This window comes from Argentina anserina, chromosome 5, assembly GCF_933775445.1.
Source record: "Argentina anserina chromosome 5, drPotAnse1.1, whole genome shotgun sequence".
NCBI lineage: Eukaryota > Viridiplantae > Streptophyta > Magnoliopsida > Rosales > Rosaceae > Argentina > Argentina anserina.
Window position 1 is genome coordinate 17,401,457 of NC_065876.1, and position 18,478 is coordinate 17,419,934.

Consider the following 18,478-nt stretch of genomic DNA (forward strand, 5'->3'; position numbering starts at 1 on the left):
TTCAGGCTTTAATGGGCAATATAAGTAGGCAAACAAGCATATCAGCATTTCCGGTATAAAACAAAACACAGCATTCCTCACAAGTCACAACACGGTTCCGGTAAACAAAGTAAGTCGCTGGCAGTCCTAAGAGACACATTGTCCATACATGTTAAGGAGACCGCAGGCCAAGAAAGAAGATAAGGACGTCATGATGGAGAGCCAGTGAGGTCTTGCGTATACACCAGCAAAAACGCAAGGGAAATGCTTGGATATTTGATATGTTGCTGGATCCCCTAAAAAAAATCTAAACTTATGTTGATCATCTTTTAAACTTATGTTCATGTAAACCCATTCGTCAGGTTGTAGACTAACCAAGTTTTCCATTTTATATACTTTTCCGCATAAATTTATGATTGACTCGACAAAAATTGGTTCTTAGCCAAGCTACCTACGTAAAAGTTTACTGCTGATTCGCAATAGCTGCATATCTCAGCAAGGGAAGCTGTTGAATGAATCAAGCCACTTCGAAATGATTCGAAGACAAATGTCAAGATTATCATCCGGAAGACTTTTCAGTGTCCATACTCAATATTCTTTCTGCAAGTAATAAATTATCTGGGGTTGAAACCTGCAAAGTATTTGTAGTGCAATGAAATAAGACTTCTTTCTGTTACAGATGGAACTTTGAAATACAACTCTAATTCGATGGGGTGCTGAGCATTGGTTCTGTATTTGTGTTAGCTGCAAAAAGATGCAAAGAGTAGGATATTTAACTACCTTGATATTGGTGTAAGATCCTTCAGTGATGTAGACAGGATGTGGAAGGTGCTCAACAATAGACACGTCATCAGTCACCTCAAGGACCTCTCTGTGAACATTACAATTATTAAGACATGAGAAAGATGGAATCACTTATTGGTGTCCAACATTGTTTTAATCGAAAATTACATGGCAAAACTCAGACTTTTGTCTCACTAGATATATATCTAACAGCATTATGAGTCAACTCTCAAGATTAGTTTCTTGTTTTTTTTTTTTTTGTAACATCAAAAACAAGGATCAGAGTCCAGAGTCCTTGTTTTGAAGCTGGCTACTGCTTTGATGCCTGGAAGGGTCCGAGGCCTCAAGCTCGTCAAAGTGGATGTGGATAATTAGAGTTGTGTAGTTTTTTTTTTCAGTTTAGCTTCTGTTAGGGAAGATGCTCCCCTAATCTAGAGCTCTCAAATCAAGCATTGTCAAGTACACAAACATCGAGGTCATTTGGCAGCAATTCGATGACCAAGAGCGGATATTGGTACTATACCTAAATTGCTCTATCCTATACTATTCTTCTTTATTTTGCCAACAATTAGCCTACTTAAATAGAAGAGAAGCAGATGGATCTTGACGGTAAAACTGATTATATTTTTAACATTTGTAGGATATACAGATATACACTGCCTCACGTCAAGGGGATGACCAAGTTGATTTGGATAATTTTTACGGGTAAATTCTTTCAAAATTTTGTTGTCTATGTCATGGCTGGAAGTTACTTATATTACATTACAACATTATCGAAAACTTTCATCCTCTTTCCCTTTCTGGGAAGTCATTTTTCTCAAGCAATTTTAAACATGTCTGTTTCCATGCAAACACCTATAATTTGGTCTCTGCACCTAAACATGTCACTTCAACACTCAGGATGTGTAGAGAGAACAACATTTATGTAATAGCTTCAGGTTGTGATGGCTTCACTTAAAAGAAAAATGTATTGCTCTAAGACACAAAGCATGACTAACACAAAACATGGTGATCTATTTATATAATCTCAAAACAGAATAACGTGAATATATTAGATCTAAAAGTAAAGAGAGTCTGACCTTCTCAACATCTCCTGTTGATACCAGAGGTCTTGCAGAACCATGGATGCGAACAAGCTCAGAGGTCAAATCAAAAGCCTGTACATGGAAGTTGAATATGATGTTAAGTTATGCAATCATACTTACAGTAATACAGTTTGGAAAATAAAATCACCAATTGAAGACACTATTTCTATTCCATACAATAAATTAAGAACTTCAGTCGACTTGTGCCACTACTAGGTGAGCAAAGGCATGTGAAGAATGCTTAGTCATAATGACAAGAAAGAAAACGGTGATTTTCACACAAAATTTAAGTAATTTTCACACTTGCACTCCCCACTCCCCTTTGATGTTTTAGAAAAGGAGTAAGCGTGTGTCATACAATGTGCTCATATATACGGTACTAAACTATTTTCGTTGTTTTTTCAACTGTTAAATGAGGCAGCACAGACACCATCATATGGATGAGTAATTTTTACAATAAAAAAATAGTATAATCCAAGAAACAAAACCTGACAGCCATCTCATATTCAAATATTGTGAAATTTTGCAACAAGACTTTGAGATACAGCAGATCAAGGACTTCAGGCTAATACTAGGCTAAAACTGAAAGACCTTTCCTTGGAAGATTAACAAATAGAATTCTTCCGGATCAAGGTGACTATTGTTTCGTAAATTATGTTCCTTCTGGATCTTATCCCTGGCATCTGAGAACACGACCAAAACCAAATCAGAATAAATGTAGTCCAACAGCACTACACCCACCAGACAAACATCTCCAAAGAGACAAACTCACACTACAACAATAGCCATAAAAAATAAAAAATAAAAAAGACGGTAACAGAACCTTCAAACACATCCCTGTAGGAAGGATCACAAACTACAATGATTTCCTTCACTTCAGGCATCCGCGAGAAAGTATAGAAGCTGCACAGTAAACAAAAACAAAAAGGTTCCCTGTGATTTAGGTCCTAAAACTAAACACGAAAAACTACCTAAATCGACGCGATGTAAAATCAAACAAAAAGCATTTGTTGAATAAGTTAACCTGTACAATGCAATCGGCTGGCTCAACAGCGGTAGATATTGTTTCAGCATACTGGCCTAGTTGCAAAAACACAGCAAAAAGACCATCACACAACAAATTAATCATCAATCGAAACACGAAAAATGGTGACAAATATGGAGGAACTTACACCCATCCTTTTACCCTTGCCACCAGCCAAAAAATCACCGAAACGCTCTTCTCTCACTATCACCGTCTCCGGTTTCTGCATCACATAGCCAAACACAAAACAAACTCAGATGACCAATTTGTAATACAATCGAAACAAGAACAAGCGCCCTGATACATACATTTTGCTGTGCGGAGAAGCAAATGACGAGGGAGGTTGCGATTCCGGCGTCATGGTGCTTTTTCTCCCTGGAATTGAATCGATGACCTGAAAGACGATGAAGTATGACTGTATGAGATAACAGTAAGGGAGTAGAAGAAGAGAATTGAGAAATGGAGGAGGAGGTTTGGGGGGGGGGGGGGGGTTCCTGTGAAGCTTAGGTTGGAGGAGGGTGAGATTCTGTGGAGGTGAGTTTCGTTTGAGAAGAAGAGAGAAGAAGAGGAGGAGGAGAGGGTGAAGTGAAGTCTGTGAACCAAGAGCGCCATGGCAGTGAAGAATGCCGGCCACTATCTCTGTAATGGTCAACTTCAGACAGATAATAACATGGAATAATTACCTAATGTTGACTGTTGGAAAATTTACTCCAACTGTCAATATGAGTTACTTCTCAATCCTAACATGTCACAACAGTCATGTCATCAATTTCGAAGTGGCAATGGTTCACGTACTACGGGTATGTTTGGTGCAGCTAGGCTTCCCAAAATAACCAAATTTAAAAAACTTATCATCAATCAATTCACTTTTGCACCATCCAAACTTCATATTCAAAAGGCTATAGTGAATACTTTTTATTGAATTTCAAAACCAGAAAGAAGCACTGAAGGACGAAACTCCAGACTCGATTCCTCTTGCTGAGCAGCCAATCTGCACGAGAAACCAACATCAAAAACAGAACTTGCTAAACCGAAGATTTTAATAGGAATTGGGAAACCAAAGGAAAGAACTATGTCGGGTATGCTTACATTACATACATGACTATTGAACATTGAAACACTAGCAAAGTGGAAGAGTACTTGATAAAAATGAACAAATAAAAAGAAACAAATTGGAGCTAATCTGCAGTGGTTTAAATCATAAGAATCAATACCACAATGAAGTCGCATGCAGTGATAAGTGTATTCATGCAGCTGTCTACCAGACTTTTGGCAGGACATACATTCCCTAGGTTTTCAATTCAGTAAAAAATACTAGTCTCCGACCTATTAATTCAACTAATATTGTTCTAATCCCTAAAACTGACTCTTGACAGGGTGAATCATTTTAAACCAATCAGCCTATGTAATGTAAGGAATTGTGAGCTACAAAACAATTTATAACATCTTAGGGAACAGGCCTTACTTTCTCAAATGCATTATGCAGGGTGCTTCTGCATTCGGTAGGCAACTATGACAATATTGATTGCTCATGAACTTCACCTCTTATTTACTCCAAAGAAAAGAAAGCCTAATCTTATGGCTACAGAAATCCATCTTGTATGAGCTTATGATTTCATAAATTGGAATGATAAAAAAGCTTGCCTGTCTACATTTAGTTTTCATCAACAATGGATTGACATGCTGATGAACTGCATTACTTCAATCACTTTCTCATTTTTAGTAAATGGCACAGCTACTGACCGTTTCAAATTCTTAAGGGACATCAGATAGGGAGATCTTCTCTCCCCTAAATTCTTATTTTGCTTAGAACCTCTCATCAGAAGCTCAAACCTGAAGTCTTGTACTGCTAAAACCATATTGTTACTCTACCAGCTCCAAAAGGACCAAAAATTTGTAATTTATTTTTTTGCACATGATTGCCTCCTCTTCAGCAGGGCTTCACCAACCGCAGCTAGGAATTTTGAACAAATTCTCTCTTTTTTCTTCTGCTTCGGACGGAAAATTAGCTATAACAAATTAACAAGTCCACACTCTTCTTCTTTAACCATGTCAGTAATCATTTAAAGATTGTATTTCAATTTTTTTGTAAATCCAATCTCGTTCTACTAATGGCAAGTAATTAGGTTACTTTGCCAACAGGTGGTAGACTTTCTCTTCTTAAAGCCAACTGATCAGGTATAACCAAATCAGATTTTCTCTTGCTTCAAGTGTCTGAATGAACTTGCTTTTAAAATTTATATTAATTAATAAAAAAACTTTTTTGGGGCTCTGATTGTTCTAATCCCATTTCCTGGTCAGCTAGTTGCACTCTAAACATAAAGGAAGACTCAGAGTTAGAGCTGCTGTTAATTTCAATAAGGCTGCTCTTGCAAAGTTTGGTTCAGAACTTATGAAACAACCTGATAACCTTCTGGTTTAATTCATCAGTTCAAAATATAGGATAAGAATTTAAATTTTTTATGTGTTGAACCTCTTAGTTCTCAAATGCTTGTTAATGGATCTTACAAAATACAATTTTCTACAGGACGGGATGCGTTGGATTGTCAGAAAAAGGTTCTGAAATTAACTTCTGGCTTTTCAATTGGAGCCATCCCAAACTGTAGACATTGAAAATAGTTCGTGGCATTTAGATTTTATGAAAGGTTTACAACACCTTGATACAATTTCACAGATCTATGCCTTACCTTTGCCCCACTACCATTGTAATGGACTAACGATCAGCTTATTTGGGAATCCTACTGGTTATGGAATGTTTACCGTTGAGTCTGCCTGCGATTTGATTACTATAAAACTGCGGCACCCGATCCGTGTTATACGTGAAAATGCAGACATTAAAAAATCAATCTTAAATCAAGCTTTGTGCTTGGCAACTAATTTGAGGAAATCTTATACACGTGACTATTTTTTGAAACTACTGTACATCTTCACGAATCAGCTACGCAGTTAGAAGTTGGTCTTTTGCTTAATTCTAAACTCTAAACTATGTAAGTAATAGATTTCAGGTATGCTAACGATACAATTACTATTGTACTGATTCAAACAAAAAATGTACCTCTTAATTCAAAACATGAGGATATTAAAATAAAAATAAAACGCAAAGAACAAATCAAGGAATGAATTGAAACCGGGAAAGGGAGAGGAGGTTGGGGGATCTGAGTTACCTCAGTGGGAAGAGGAGGGAGGAGGAGAGATGACGCGGTTGTAGAACTGCTCGCCGACCAAGTAGACGCCGAAGGCGACGAGAGCGATGCCGAGGCCGGGAGTGGCGTGGCGGAGCTGATTCGAGAGCATCGGGTGCTTCCTCCACTCGTCCCTCCTCCTGAAAAACTCTCCGGTCGTTCCCAGCGGCTTGCTGCTTCCCATTTCTTTCTTCCTTCCTTCCTTCCTTCCTTTGTTTTTTTCTCTTGATTTTGCACAAATACCCCCACACTGTTTTTCATACAGTAGGCCTTTTTTCTATATAATTGAATGTACTAGAGTATTAGGCCGCGCTTTGCCGCGGCTTGTGCGTCTGTTTTCGGATAGTGAAATTTCATACAAACACTTTTTCAAAGTTTACGAACAGAGAATAGTCACAGAGATTTGGATTGTCTATTATTTATTTACAAACACAGTTATATTATATAGTTTTGGCAATGTAAGCCACCTAAGAAATTAAATGATACGAAAAAAAGTAAATAACTACCTAAGGTTGCTCCATTCACCAGAGTACCAATATAGGTTGATAGCAGCTAGTGCGGAGAATATGCTGCAAATCTAATTAAAACAAAATTTAAAAAATTCTTGAACTGCGTATTTTAGTTTCAAGTTAAATGATATGAATATGATTTAAAAGTATAGTACGCTTACAATTACATTTTTCTAATGAATATCATTTCAATGACTGTCAAATTCAGTCGTCTCTTTTGAAGAAAACATAATGAAATGTTCCTTTGCATATGTATGTTTGCCTTCTGTATAAAATTAATTAAAGATAATGAAACAAACATAAGGGATAATTATGACAGTGAACATCATCATACACTATACCAGGGGATGAACAAAACTTACTGATCAATAACTTGACAATGAAGGAAATTGCAAACCAAAGCTGTTATTGGTCCTTACAGTATCGCATTAGGACAAAAATCATGACAGTGACATCATATACTAAGAAGTGTAATGAGGTAAACTTACTTGTCCCTTTTAATTGGCTAAACGCACAGTTGATTGGGAAGCTCTTGTTAACCAAAAGCAAGTACGAAATAACTGACCCACCTGCATTAGAAAGTAATCAGGAAACTTGTGAAACAACATACTTAAAGAAAAATATAGGTCACAACAAAGAAAAAATATCAACAGAAAAAATTCATGAAAAAACACAAAATGGAACAAAGATAAATTGACGACATTAAGCATACCCGAATATGATGCAAAACCAATAAAATTTGACCAGTAAGAGCTGAGTGGGATTTTTAGTTGTACATAACATTATTATTATTACTTTTCATTTTTGAATACTTCACTTTACTGGACATAAACTGAATTTCACAATCATAATAACACGTCTTTGAATACTATATTTTTTGTGTATTTATTTGGTATATCTTCACTATTACGTATTAAAAATTTTAAGCAATGTTTCGATGTAACGCGAGATACAACAACATAAAGTTGTCCATGAGTGAAAACTTGATCAGAAAGATATACGACAATTTGATTAAGTGATTGCCCTTAACTTTTATTTATTGTCATCGCATAACATGGTCTCACTGGAAATTGCCAGTGTTTAAATTTAAATGGCCATTTGTGTTCATTTTTATATGACATAATTCTTGGAATAAAAACTTTGTCACCGATATTACTTCCTGTCAGAATTTCAACTTCAATTAATCTGTCGAATAATTTAGTTATTATTAGTCTAGTACCATTGCATAATCCGCAAATTTGATTTAAATTTCTCAACAACATAATTGACATAACGACTTTCAGAATTAATTGATGAGTTGGTAATCCACTAAACTCTAACTGATTTAAAAATTCAATTGGATATAAAAGATCAATATTTTCATTACTACCGGTGTCATGAGAAATTGAATCACAACTTAAATAAAACTTTTTTATCACCTGGTAGTAAATTAACTACATAATTATTTATTTCATTTACAGTTGTATTCCGCGGGGTCACAATAGTGCGTTCTCTTAAATAATCTAAATTTTTATAATTTATATTGAAATTAGGATATGTCACTAAAAATAATGCCTCAATTGTATTTAAATCGTATTGAACTAACAACTCTTCAGGAATTTCTATCCATGATGTATCATTATCACCTGTGTCAAAATTTGATGCAATTTTACTGTCGCCTATTTGTAGTATCCAATCTGCAAATGTACTAATTTCTTGTTTTTCTTTTTCAGTCAAATCTTTTTTCATCAATCTCATATTTTTAGTTAAATTAAATACTTTAAATAATTTCCATAAAGATGAATGGTTTATTGATGCTTGGATAATATGTTCTTTACCCTTTCTTGAAACAATCGGCAATATATAACTTTCTAAAAAAATCATAGTGGTTTCCAAACTATCAAGACTATTGCATAATCAGGTGAATACATTAACATACAGCCCGAATGCCACTTAAATGTCTGTATCAATGCAATATCATGATTGAATCAATATTAAATGCAAGAAATAAAATGAATATGGAATAGACACTCGAACATACCAATTAAACTATCGGCTGATGTATTGTTGCAAACTGTAGTCCCTTCAGTCAGCTCTAAATTTCCAGATTTTTTTGGCAAAAACATATTGCCCAAAAGATCTATGTTGGCATGCAAAATCTACAAAGAGAAAAATAAGAAAAACCAAATAACCACCCAACACTAATACAGCAGGACATTCTATACATTATTACATCAAAACTATCACAAAATAAATAAATAAACATTTGTAAAGTACATAAGTTAAAAAAATTATTATTCACTGTAACAGCAAAATAGTTAAAAGAGAGTTCAATACATATTTGAATTCAACAACATTAACTTAATTAAAACCATTTTTTAGTGAGAACAACTAATATATTATTTAAAGCATTATGCCTCGTTAATCATATTAACCCAAAATTTAAGAGATACATGTCATATTAACTCTGTTATCAGAAAGATATGCAGAAGCGGGTTCTGTCTCAATTGGCACTTGATTTTCACCTTCATGAAAAACATGTTCAAAAAACTGCATTCTTGTAGATAATTTGCGCTGGCGGGGTTGCCATGGCATAGCTGCAATAGCATTTTAAAATAATAAGTATAATAAAGTCCTTCATATAGTTTTACACTAACAAACAACATACATTCTTAATATACAACTAAGCCTATTTAGATGGCCTCGTACTTTAAAGTGAAGATTGATACATTTCTCCACAGCTACTACGATTATCTATTTCTATGATAAAAGTGATTGAAAACACACAATGACTTGCCTGATTTACTTTTAGTTAAAGAAACCTTGAAAGTTGCACTATCACCCACTTTCCTCCCAGCAGCAGTAGCAACACAAAAATTAGACACCAACACTGTAACAGCTTGAATAAATCAATTGATTACAGAAAATGAACAAAAAGATGATAGCTACGAAAATCAAAATATAAACCTGAAGGAGATAACAACAGTGAAAGTAGAAAGAGCAACACAGGGACAAACAGCAGGAAAAACCATAAATAAGATCTTCGCATAAAACCTGTAAAGATGTATAGAGAGCCTTCGTTAAACATGAGGACAATGTATACAATTTCTGCTTTATTCGACTAAATAAGATGAAGAAATAAAAAAAACTGAAGCGAAAAATATACCGTCCTCTATTAAGAAGCTCAATTGCGAGAAAATGAAATGAAAATGAAAACATGGAACTACTCATATGATCAAATACCATAACTCAGATTGTTCTGACTGACATCGAAAATGAACAAATTGACTAAATTATGTACTGACGAAAGAAAATTTACAAATCTTGAGTTCGGATATAAATGACCAAGAACTTCGATGACTTGCATAAACAGAACCATGACGGAACTCAACAACAACCTGAGTACTCTTTCCATTAAAACATAATACAGCCTCAACTTTTTTTCAGAACCAAAAGTGAAATCCATCCTCAGAAACACGAATTAAGTATTGAATTAGAATTCAGAACACACATCTAATTCAATCAATCTTTATAAGAATGCCTATGGAAAAACAAAATTGGCACAATAGCCTCTAATGGAAACGCAAAGTATGGTCCAGCAAAAATCATAATAGTAAACTCATTTCACTTAACAAACCCAACTCATTATATATATATATATATCCTCTCACAAAATCCATTCACAGTATCCTTTCAAATAAAGATCTTAGGGCTAAATTGATCTATAAAAATTAATTCTAAAACAAACATAAGCAGATTTCTAAAGGAAAAAAAAAACCAAGCTAATTGAAATTGTCCACACAAAATAGAATAACAACATGAAAGCTCTTTCTTCCTTGGCCTTTTAGCCTCTAATGGAAGTTGTTCCCATTCAAAACAAAAAGCCCTTTCTTCCCATCACTCCGTCTGTATTTAACCCATGACACAATTTGAAGATATTTTTTCAAGAACCCACAAAAGTCGTAAATTGAAGGGTACTTTAACCAAGTATGTATCCCAATTATGAATAAGGAAAATGAAGCAGTGCAATCAAATATCTAACCCTGGGATAGAAGATTTTGAGGAACCTTGATCTATACAAAAATAAAACCATGCCGTCCTTACAAATAAGAAGCATTGACTGTTTGGGTTATGTATCATGCCGTCCTTCCTTACTAACTCACAGGATTGAATTCAATGGGATATAGAATCTGAAAATTCCCCAGACCTAAATACATGAATGAAGAAGATAGATGAGAGAGACTAACCGAAAGTCAGAAACAAACTCTTCCGCCACCTCTCTGTAAACGGACGAGCAGCCAAACCACCAAAGCTCTCTCTCTCTCTCTCTGTTTTTTTTTTCTGGTTATGCCTCTCTAAATCCGCACTCTGCCTCGAAGAAACAAAAAAACATAAGGGGATAAGGGAGACGGAAGCACACACGTCAAGCATAGGACACGCGTCTATATCAGGTTAATCAGCGGAGGCCCTAACACCCAGCCCAGATATGGCAGCCCCAGGCCCAAACAGTATTGTAGTGTGACTGTAGAGGTACTGTAGCTATACTGTTGAAAATGCAACCGGCGTATAATATATAGTAAATTAGCATTTTTTTGCACTGAAGTCCCCCCTAGTGGTTAAATTTGTTTAATCTTCCCCTTCTTTTTATTTTTGTTGCACATTATCTCTTTTATTTTGGAAATCTTCAAAACAAATATGATATAACACCCTCATTTCCCCACAACTTAATACATAAGTAAATGCATTGTTAAATTGATTTTTCTTATAAATAATCCGATTAAATCAATTCATTTTACAACGGTGACATCTAAAAAAAACTAAGACACGCATTGTCATATGATCAATTTTCTCACAAATTCACCAATGTTTAGTTTCATTTCAAACCTAGAAGGTTGCATCCATTAGAAAATGACTTGCCGGCACACTAGATTGGGCAAGGTACATTGAGGGTATAGATTGAAACAAAGTCACACTCAGTGTACCCTAACCAGTTAGATAAAAACTCATTCACAATAGGAGCCATACCGCATAATGTTGTTGACCCATCACAGACAAACCATCATCACATTAAGGTACCACCTTCGTCAAAACACCAACGTCTGGTTACACAACCACCATCATACTATCCCACCGTTGTTGTCAGAATAGCATTGTCGCGTAGTTGCTCAACCTCCATCTCACTACCGTAAAAGAGAGCGACAACATTAACATCGCACTACAACATGTAAACTTAATATGGACATATCATTACAGTTCATGAGGAAATCAACAACTTACCATTTACTAGTAAAACAAGTAATGGAAAATCATGTAAATAGAATTCCGGGTTGACTTATGCAAATTGTATCAAATATACAGTTATGGGGATATGCAATAAATTGGTGATCGATCTAATTGAACTCTGATTGAGGTGATCAATCAAAACATAAGTGATATAGAAATCAAGCATATAATATTCTACACTAATTTAGTCTCATTTATGGGAGTGGCTGAGTACTAGTTGAACTATATATAAGTTCGGTATCTACACACTCTCTTCATTATTTTTACTAAGAATTAAGTCTCATAGAGTTTAGAGAGAGAGAGAGATGTGTAGAAGACTTGAGTTGGGATCAATGGCCTCTTCTATAGGTTTGTTGACTTCCCTCAAGATCTCTATTACTAATATTTATGTTGTTGTATGTTGTGTGTGTTTCTTGTGTGCTTAGATCCTATGGATCAAAAGATTTTAGGATTACAGATATGATTAGCTAACCAGCCGATGTGCAGCCCAAAAAGCAGGAAACAAAACTAGAATGCCTTGATCACATTCTGATTTGAGCTCTGGAATCACTTTTTATTCAAATTCATATGTCGGCATACACATCATATATAATACCAAAATGCCAAATTTTCTCTACAAAAAGAAATGACAAAAACAATTATTGGGAAACTTCGTCGCTATAATAACGTCCGCGTAAAATCGCCATAAAATATCCTCCCTATATTCTGTTCCAAAGTCTCAAACTTCCTCCGATCAAAATCAAAATCCAAAACCCTAGAAAATTCCCCAAATCCGATCGAGCATGGGCAACACGGAGAAGCTGATGAACCAGATCATGGAGTTGAAATTCACCTCCAAGTCACTGCAGCGCCAATCCCGGAAGTGCGAGAAGGAAGAGAAGGCCGAGAAGCTCAAGATCAAGAAAGCCATGGAGAAAGGCAACGTCGACGGCGCCCGGATCTACGCCGAGAACGCCATCCGCAAACGCACCGAGCAAATGAACTACCTCCGCCTCGCCTCCCGCCTCGACGCCGTCGTCGCCCGCCTCGACACCCAGGCCAAGATGACCACCATCAACAAGTCCATGGGCAATATCGTCAAATCCCTCGAGTCCTCTCTCAACACCGGAAACCTCCAGAAGATGTCGGAGACGATGGACTCGTTCGAGAAGCAGTTCGTCAATATGGAGGTCCAGGCCGAGTTCATGGAGAGCTCCATGGCCGGCTCCACGTCGCTTTCCACGCCGGAAGGCGAGGTCAACAGTCTGATGCAACAGGTGGCCGATGATTATGGCCTCGAGGTCTCCGTGGGCCTGCCGCAGCCGGCGGCCCACGCCGTGCCGACCAAGGAAGCCGAAAAGGTCGATGAGGATGATCTTTCCAGGAGGCTTGCGGAGCTCAAGGCTAGAGGTTAATGTGGAGATGATTTCGGTGCGTACTTGATGTATAATGCTGCTGCTTATTCTGGTTTGTAGAATTATGAGCTCCGCTATGAGAACTGTTTGGAAGGTTTCAACTTGATACATATTTGTGTATAATTTGACGAATTAAGTCGCTGCTGGCTTTGTTGCATATGTGTGTTTAATCATCTCATTAGCAATATGGTTGAATCTATGTGTTTATGTCGCTGCTGGCTTTGTTGCATATATGTGTTTAATCATTTCATTAGCAATGTGGTTGAATCTATGTGATTTTGTTGAATTGGATATGGTATGTGGTATGTTTGAATTTGATTGGTGGATGGTTGTTTCTTTTGGTTTTGTCGAGATCTGTTGTGTTATTGAATCAGGTTTCTGGCACCTCTTTGCGTATAGTATGGTCCTGATTGACTGAATTCTGATAGTTGACTTCAATTCAAGGTTGAGTTTATTACTTGGTTTGTTAGTTGTTACTGCTATATTCTCTATTTAGTTGCGTCATGGGAGCGAGTTTTGGTGTGGAGATCACAGCTGGTTCAATCAATCATCTCTATTCTCCTTTTCTTTTGATTTTGTTATGAGTTCCATTTGTTTGCTGTGTGGAGTGTATCAGAATTGGGGTTTCCAGATTAGCTGTGTTAAGAACAGAGAAAGGGTTTCGGTTTGGAATGGATGATTCTACATTAGCTCTTCTTGGATTCTTAACTGCTTAGTTTTGTCAGACACATTATGCGCTGATCATGTTCTGAATGCTTGGAATTGGCTTTGTTGTCTGAATCTCTGACGGAATCTCTGAGATAATTGCAAGGGGTGTCAGCTCCCATTGTAAGTTTGGTTTTTCTTGGGTTGCTTTGTAAATCGTGAGTCAATGTTGATTGTTGGGATGATACAAGTTTGTTTTCAAACTAGGACGACTGCTAGAACTATACCATTCTTCCTATAAGGTCGGTTCTACTATTATTGATTATGCCAAAGAAAAAAAAGGATTGCCAATGCAATTAGGATTGAAAATAACATCCGTAGCTTGTGGGAATTGGGAAGGGTTGAAGCGAAAGAAAAAAATGGAGGAAGATCATAACCCTTGCAAGGGATAAAATTAAGGCCCGAGTCCCTACCATTGTGTTTCAGGTCATATAAGTTTAGTATCAGTTTGGCAGTCTAGTCATTCATCCTCTCCTTTCCCCATTTCTCTTAGCTCTGGCCAATATATAATGGAGCCATTTTTATTGGGTATGCTTAGCTTGAACAAATATAGTAAAATCTCGTTAAATTAATACCCGATTAATTAATAACTTCGTTAAAATAATATTTTTTGCCGATCCCGACTCGGGAGTAACGTGTTAAATTAATATTTTACTAAATTTATAAGATAATAGAAATTTAAGAGTTTACATAGAGCTCATTCAATATATAAATTGATAATTTCTTATAACACATAAATAATTTTACATTTAAGAAGACTTTTTAAATAAAAGACTCAATTCTTGCTTGTTTCCTCTTGAAAATGATGTCATCTTAAATCTCATCATGCACTTTTCTTAACATGGTAAGAACTTCTGGTGTGGTTTTTCTCATAGTGCAACAAGAAATTATTCAATGTCTTCACTACCATATATGAGATCTTCTTTTCCTGAAAGGGCTCCATAATAGAACTATCATCTTCAATTTCATTATCACAAAGATGTTCCATGATGCTCTCAATTATCTCCTCGCCAGTCATCAACTCTGAAGTTGTTATATTTTCGTTAGGGTAGTTCAAAATGTATTCAACTTCCATTCTGTTACTATAGTTCAACCCTTTGATAAGACCTTCCAAATACTGAACACCTTCACCCTGTAATTGTTTATCCAAATTCTAAAAAACCATGTTATCCGTTGACCCAATTTTACCATGACGAAAGCAAATATGAGCCTCTATTTATAGAGGATTACATGAACCATCTACATTATGTAAGAACTAGGAAACCTATCTCTACTTGTGTAAAAATAAACCTATTACTTTAAGGAATTTAATGTACGTTCCTATAAATTAATAAATTATTATTTTATTGATTTATTAATATATTAATAACGCGATAAATTAATATTTTTTACTAATCCTGAGACTATTAATTTATGAACAAACTACTCAAAAAAGTATCAGACAACAATTTAGTTGCAAATAACTCAATACTTAATTTGATAAAGCAAATAATGACCAAAATCTACAAATAAGGACAAAATGATGACAAGTTGTCACATGTCATAAAATATTTTACTTTTTTCCCCTCTTTAACCCGTAGTGTTTGTTACTATTAATGAAGAGGTTATCTGGTACTGTCGATTATAAAAATTAACTGTTATTGTCGACTATAAAAACGAACTGCTACTGTGAACTATAAATCTAGCTGCTACCGTCGACTAAGAAACTAACTGCTGATAGGAGCACTTTTTACGACGTTCTTAACATGTTTTTACCTCAATTTGTACTTTGTTTAGCCCTTATTGTTGTACTATTGAGTCATTGAGTCGAAATAAGAGTCTTGGGCGGTATTAGATGTATTTTTGTGCTTACATGAGTTAAAAACGCATAATTCGTCTAGAGTCCTAGTTTGACTAGGAATCCTTGTTAGGTTTTGAAACTAATTATCTCTTACTTATGATTTTATTTTCTTATTTTCAGATTGGATTGAAGAGATAATTAAAGAAAAAAAGATGGAGCCAAGTCATGCAACAATTAAATAGAAGATGATCATTAAAGGCATAAAACATGACATGTTTTAGGGATTAAAGCATGGCATGTTTTAGGGAATAAAACTTTCCATGATTTAAGGGATTAAAGCATGGCATTATTATAGAAAGAAAGAAGCAATTTCAAACCCTCCATCTTTCCTCTATATATACATGGCTTCACCTCTCAAATATCATCACTTCTCATTAGCATTCAAGAGCCAAAACTCTACCAAAACACCACCATAAATTTCCCTCACAAATTAGCCAAGCCGTCCACCCCAAAACTATCATCATCTCCACCGAGTTTCACTATTGAAGACACACCTCCAAGGTTCCTACAACGTGTGATTCTCGCAACTCATCTCCATGGCTTCGTCTATTTGTATTAATCTACAATTATTTGTCTATGAAGATTGTAAGTTGTTATTTATGTGGAAATATTGGTTTTGTATTTGTTTTAGAATTTTCAGATTGTTTTATTGGATTTTTGGATCTTTGCCGAATTGATGGTTTTCTATAATTAATGAGTTTGTATTTCTATTGTTGTGTTATAATCATCTTTCTCATAATTTTAGATAATTTTCAGATATGTGCATATGAATTTAGTGCTTAGATGCATTCCCTAAGATTGTGTTTGAGTGCTAGATTCATCAACCATATTGACACAAATCGAATCATGCCCTAAGTAGGTTCGATTTGTGTTGATTAAAAGTGGTAAAAATTCTGGAAATTTGCATGTGAAACCATGGTGGGTGACGCCATACATGAAACATGTCTCCACCAAAGATTTGGTGCTTAAATGTAATCTTGTTTGATTTCTACTCTAAGTGTTATTGAATTCGATTGCATGCAAATTTAGATTAGGCCCTAAGTCAATCTAAATGTTAATTGAAATCTTGCACGATTAGATGATCTCATAAGGCTCTAATTGTATTGGTGTCTAAAAAGTATGTAATTGGTTGAATTAGAATGCATGATAGGTTCGAACTTGTAATTATGTGTTGTAATAGTAAATTTGGTTTAAGTTTGTTAAAGAGAAGTCGATCATGTAAATAATAATTTAGGTTTTATTTTAGTAGTTAATAATCAATCTCAAACCCCCCATTATTTGTTAACACTAAAAGTTTAGAGTTCCTTTCAATTCCCCGGAAAGAATGATCTCTGCTTATTCTATACTAACGATGATGTTTTACAGGGTTTATTAACAAAACGCTCTATCATTTTGACGCCGTTGCCGGGCAATTGAGAAAATCTCAATTTTTTGAAGTGTTAATTATGTACTATATTCCGATTTTGTACTCTCATTGCATTGCCGGTTCATCCACACTCTTTCGGTTCTATCGGTTGATCCCATCTCTTCCGGTTTCTCCGATTCATCACATCTCTTCTGTTTTCCCCGGTTTATCCCCTCTCTTCCGGTTCCGATAAGCGGACTAACCCCGCTAGTCAAAATCATATCTCACTGCACCTTGAGTCTCACTCGCGAACGCATAACAACATCATTGTAGCCCACCGAAGCCAATCAATCAGACTAACTGAGATAACTGAAACCACAACCCGAACGATCACACAAGACTCAGAGTTTACCCCACATACATTTACCTGACAATAAATCTCATGATCCTAACACTAATTCCGACATGAGTAATAATTAATGTCATACTAATTATCTAACTATATAATAAATAATAACTCATATTCTAATATAGAATATTTGTGGTTGTGCTCAAAACTTAATTAGGCTGCCTACGTACCCTATAAAAGTGATCAAGCCATTCATAGTTCAATATCCACCAAGACAAACACTCCGACCAACTGAAACCACGAAACCTACAACCGCCAACGATCAATAATAAAGGTCGGTACCACAAACACATCATCACAACCGACACACATAACCAATATCATATCCATCATTCATCAAGCACACAACACCATTTACATTATAAATCATAACAATCACATCTTTAACACGTGGTTATCAGTCAATACAAACACATCACGGCCAACATTAAATGAACTCAAAGTCTATGGTAATAACACATTATTCCTTATAACGATAATCTAAATCCACAACCTCATATGACAACCAAATTCAATAGTTAAGACATCAATAGGTTCGTATCGATGTACACTACTCGATGGAGCGACTCACTGCTCCAAAAATGGCAGCACGTGCCACCGACGTACCGCCACAGTGGCTGCGCGTGGGCCGCACGCACCACCGTTCCTCTCTCCAAATCAACTTGACCCCAACATGAAAGTTATAGATTATACAAAACCAAACATCTTTCATACCTGCACCGGAGACCAAATCGGCCGGGAAGTGGCCAAAAACGCAGAAGAAGATCGGAATAGTGCACCGATTTCAAGATCGTGATCTAGCTCGACTTGTCGCCCAACTCTGATCACATCATGCCCAACATAAAGGATCACGTTGATTAGCAGCAATCCCGAGCTCTGGAGTCGCCAGAAAATGTCGGTAGCGGCGTTGATCTTCGGCTGCAAACTTGTGGCGGTGATTGCGCCGTGTACGGCGGTCGGC

The 18,478-nt window shown here is 36.0% G+C and overlaps 2 protein-coding genes and 2 long non-coding RNA genes across 6 annotated transcripts; 1 reads left to right on the top strand and 3 right to left on the bottom strand.

Annotated features, from left to right (window-relative positions):
* Positions 1 to 90: 90 nt before the first annotated feature.
* On the bottom strand, positions 91 to 6,288 carry LOC126794302 (2-C-methyl-D-erythritol 4-phosphate cytidylyltransferase, chloroplastic-like). Of its 3 annotated transcripts, XM_050520977.1 has the most exons (10): positions 6,036 to 6,288; positions 3,555 to 3,862; positions 3,180 to 3,265; positions 3,020 to 3,094; positions 2,872 to 2,927; positions 2,671 to 2,750; positions 2,439 to 2,530; positions 1,842 to 1,919; positions 760 to 850; positions 91 to 610 (listed from the first exon to the last, which is right to left on the bottom strand). In XM_050520977.1, the coding sequence occupies exons 4-9, from the start codon at positions 3,023 to 3,025 to the stop codon at positions 839 to 841; spliced, it is 324 nt and encodes a 107-aa protein (XP_050376934.1). In that variant the 5' UTR covers positions 3,026 to 3,094; positions 3,180 to 3,265; positions 3,555 to 3,862; positions 6,036 to 6,288; the 3' UTR covers positions 91 to 610; positions 760 to 838. The 3 variants fall into 3 exon arrangements, 1 of the variants encoding a protein (XP_050376934.1); XR_007672135.1 differs by lacking the exon at positions 91 to 610 and having other exon boundaries at positions 780 to 850; positions 2,336 to 2,530; positions 2,872 to 2,922; XR_007672134.1 differs by lacking the exon at positions 91 to 610 and having other exon boundaries at positions 780 to 850; positions 1,842 to 2,530; positions 2,872 to 2,922.
* Positions 6,289 to 6,775: 487 nt separating this feature from the next.
* Positions 6,776 to 9,084, bottom strand: LOC126796028 (uncharacterized). Its single transcript, XR_007672280.1, has 3 exons — positions 8,995 to 9,084; positions 8,583 to 8,700; positions 6,776 to 7,131 (listed from the first exon to the last, which is right to left on the bottom strand). It is a non-coding gene; the product is annotated as an uncharacterized LOC126796028 (long non-coding RNA).
* Positions 9,085 to 9,341: 257 nt separating this feature from the next.
* On the bottom strand, positions 9,342 to 10,811 carry LOC126796087 (uncharacterized). Its single transcript, XR_007672289.1, has 3 exons — positions 10,789 to 10,811; positions 9,509 to 9,595; positions 9,342 to 9,431 (listed from the first exon to the last, which is right to left on the bottom strand). It is a non-coding gene; the product is annotated as an uncharacterized LOC126796087 (long non-coding RNA).
* Positions 10,812 to 12,498: 1,687 nt separating this feature from the next.
* Positions 12,499 to 13,432, top strand: LOC126794233 (ESCRT-related protein CHMP1B). Its single transcript, XM_050520896.1, has one exon. It carries the CDS (start codon positions 12,607 to 12,609, stop codon positions 13,216 to 13,218), a length of 612 nt encoding a protein of 203 aa, XP_050376853.1. The 5' UTR covers positions 12,499 to 12,606; the 3' UTR covers positions 13,219 to 13,432.
* Positions 13,433 to 18,478: the final 5,046 nt, after the last annotated feature.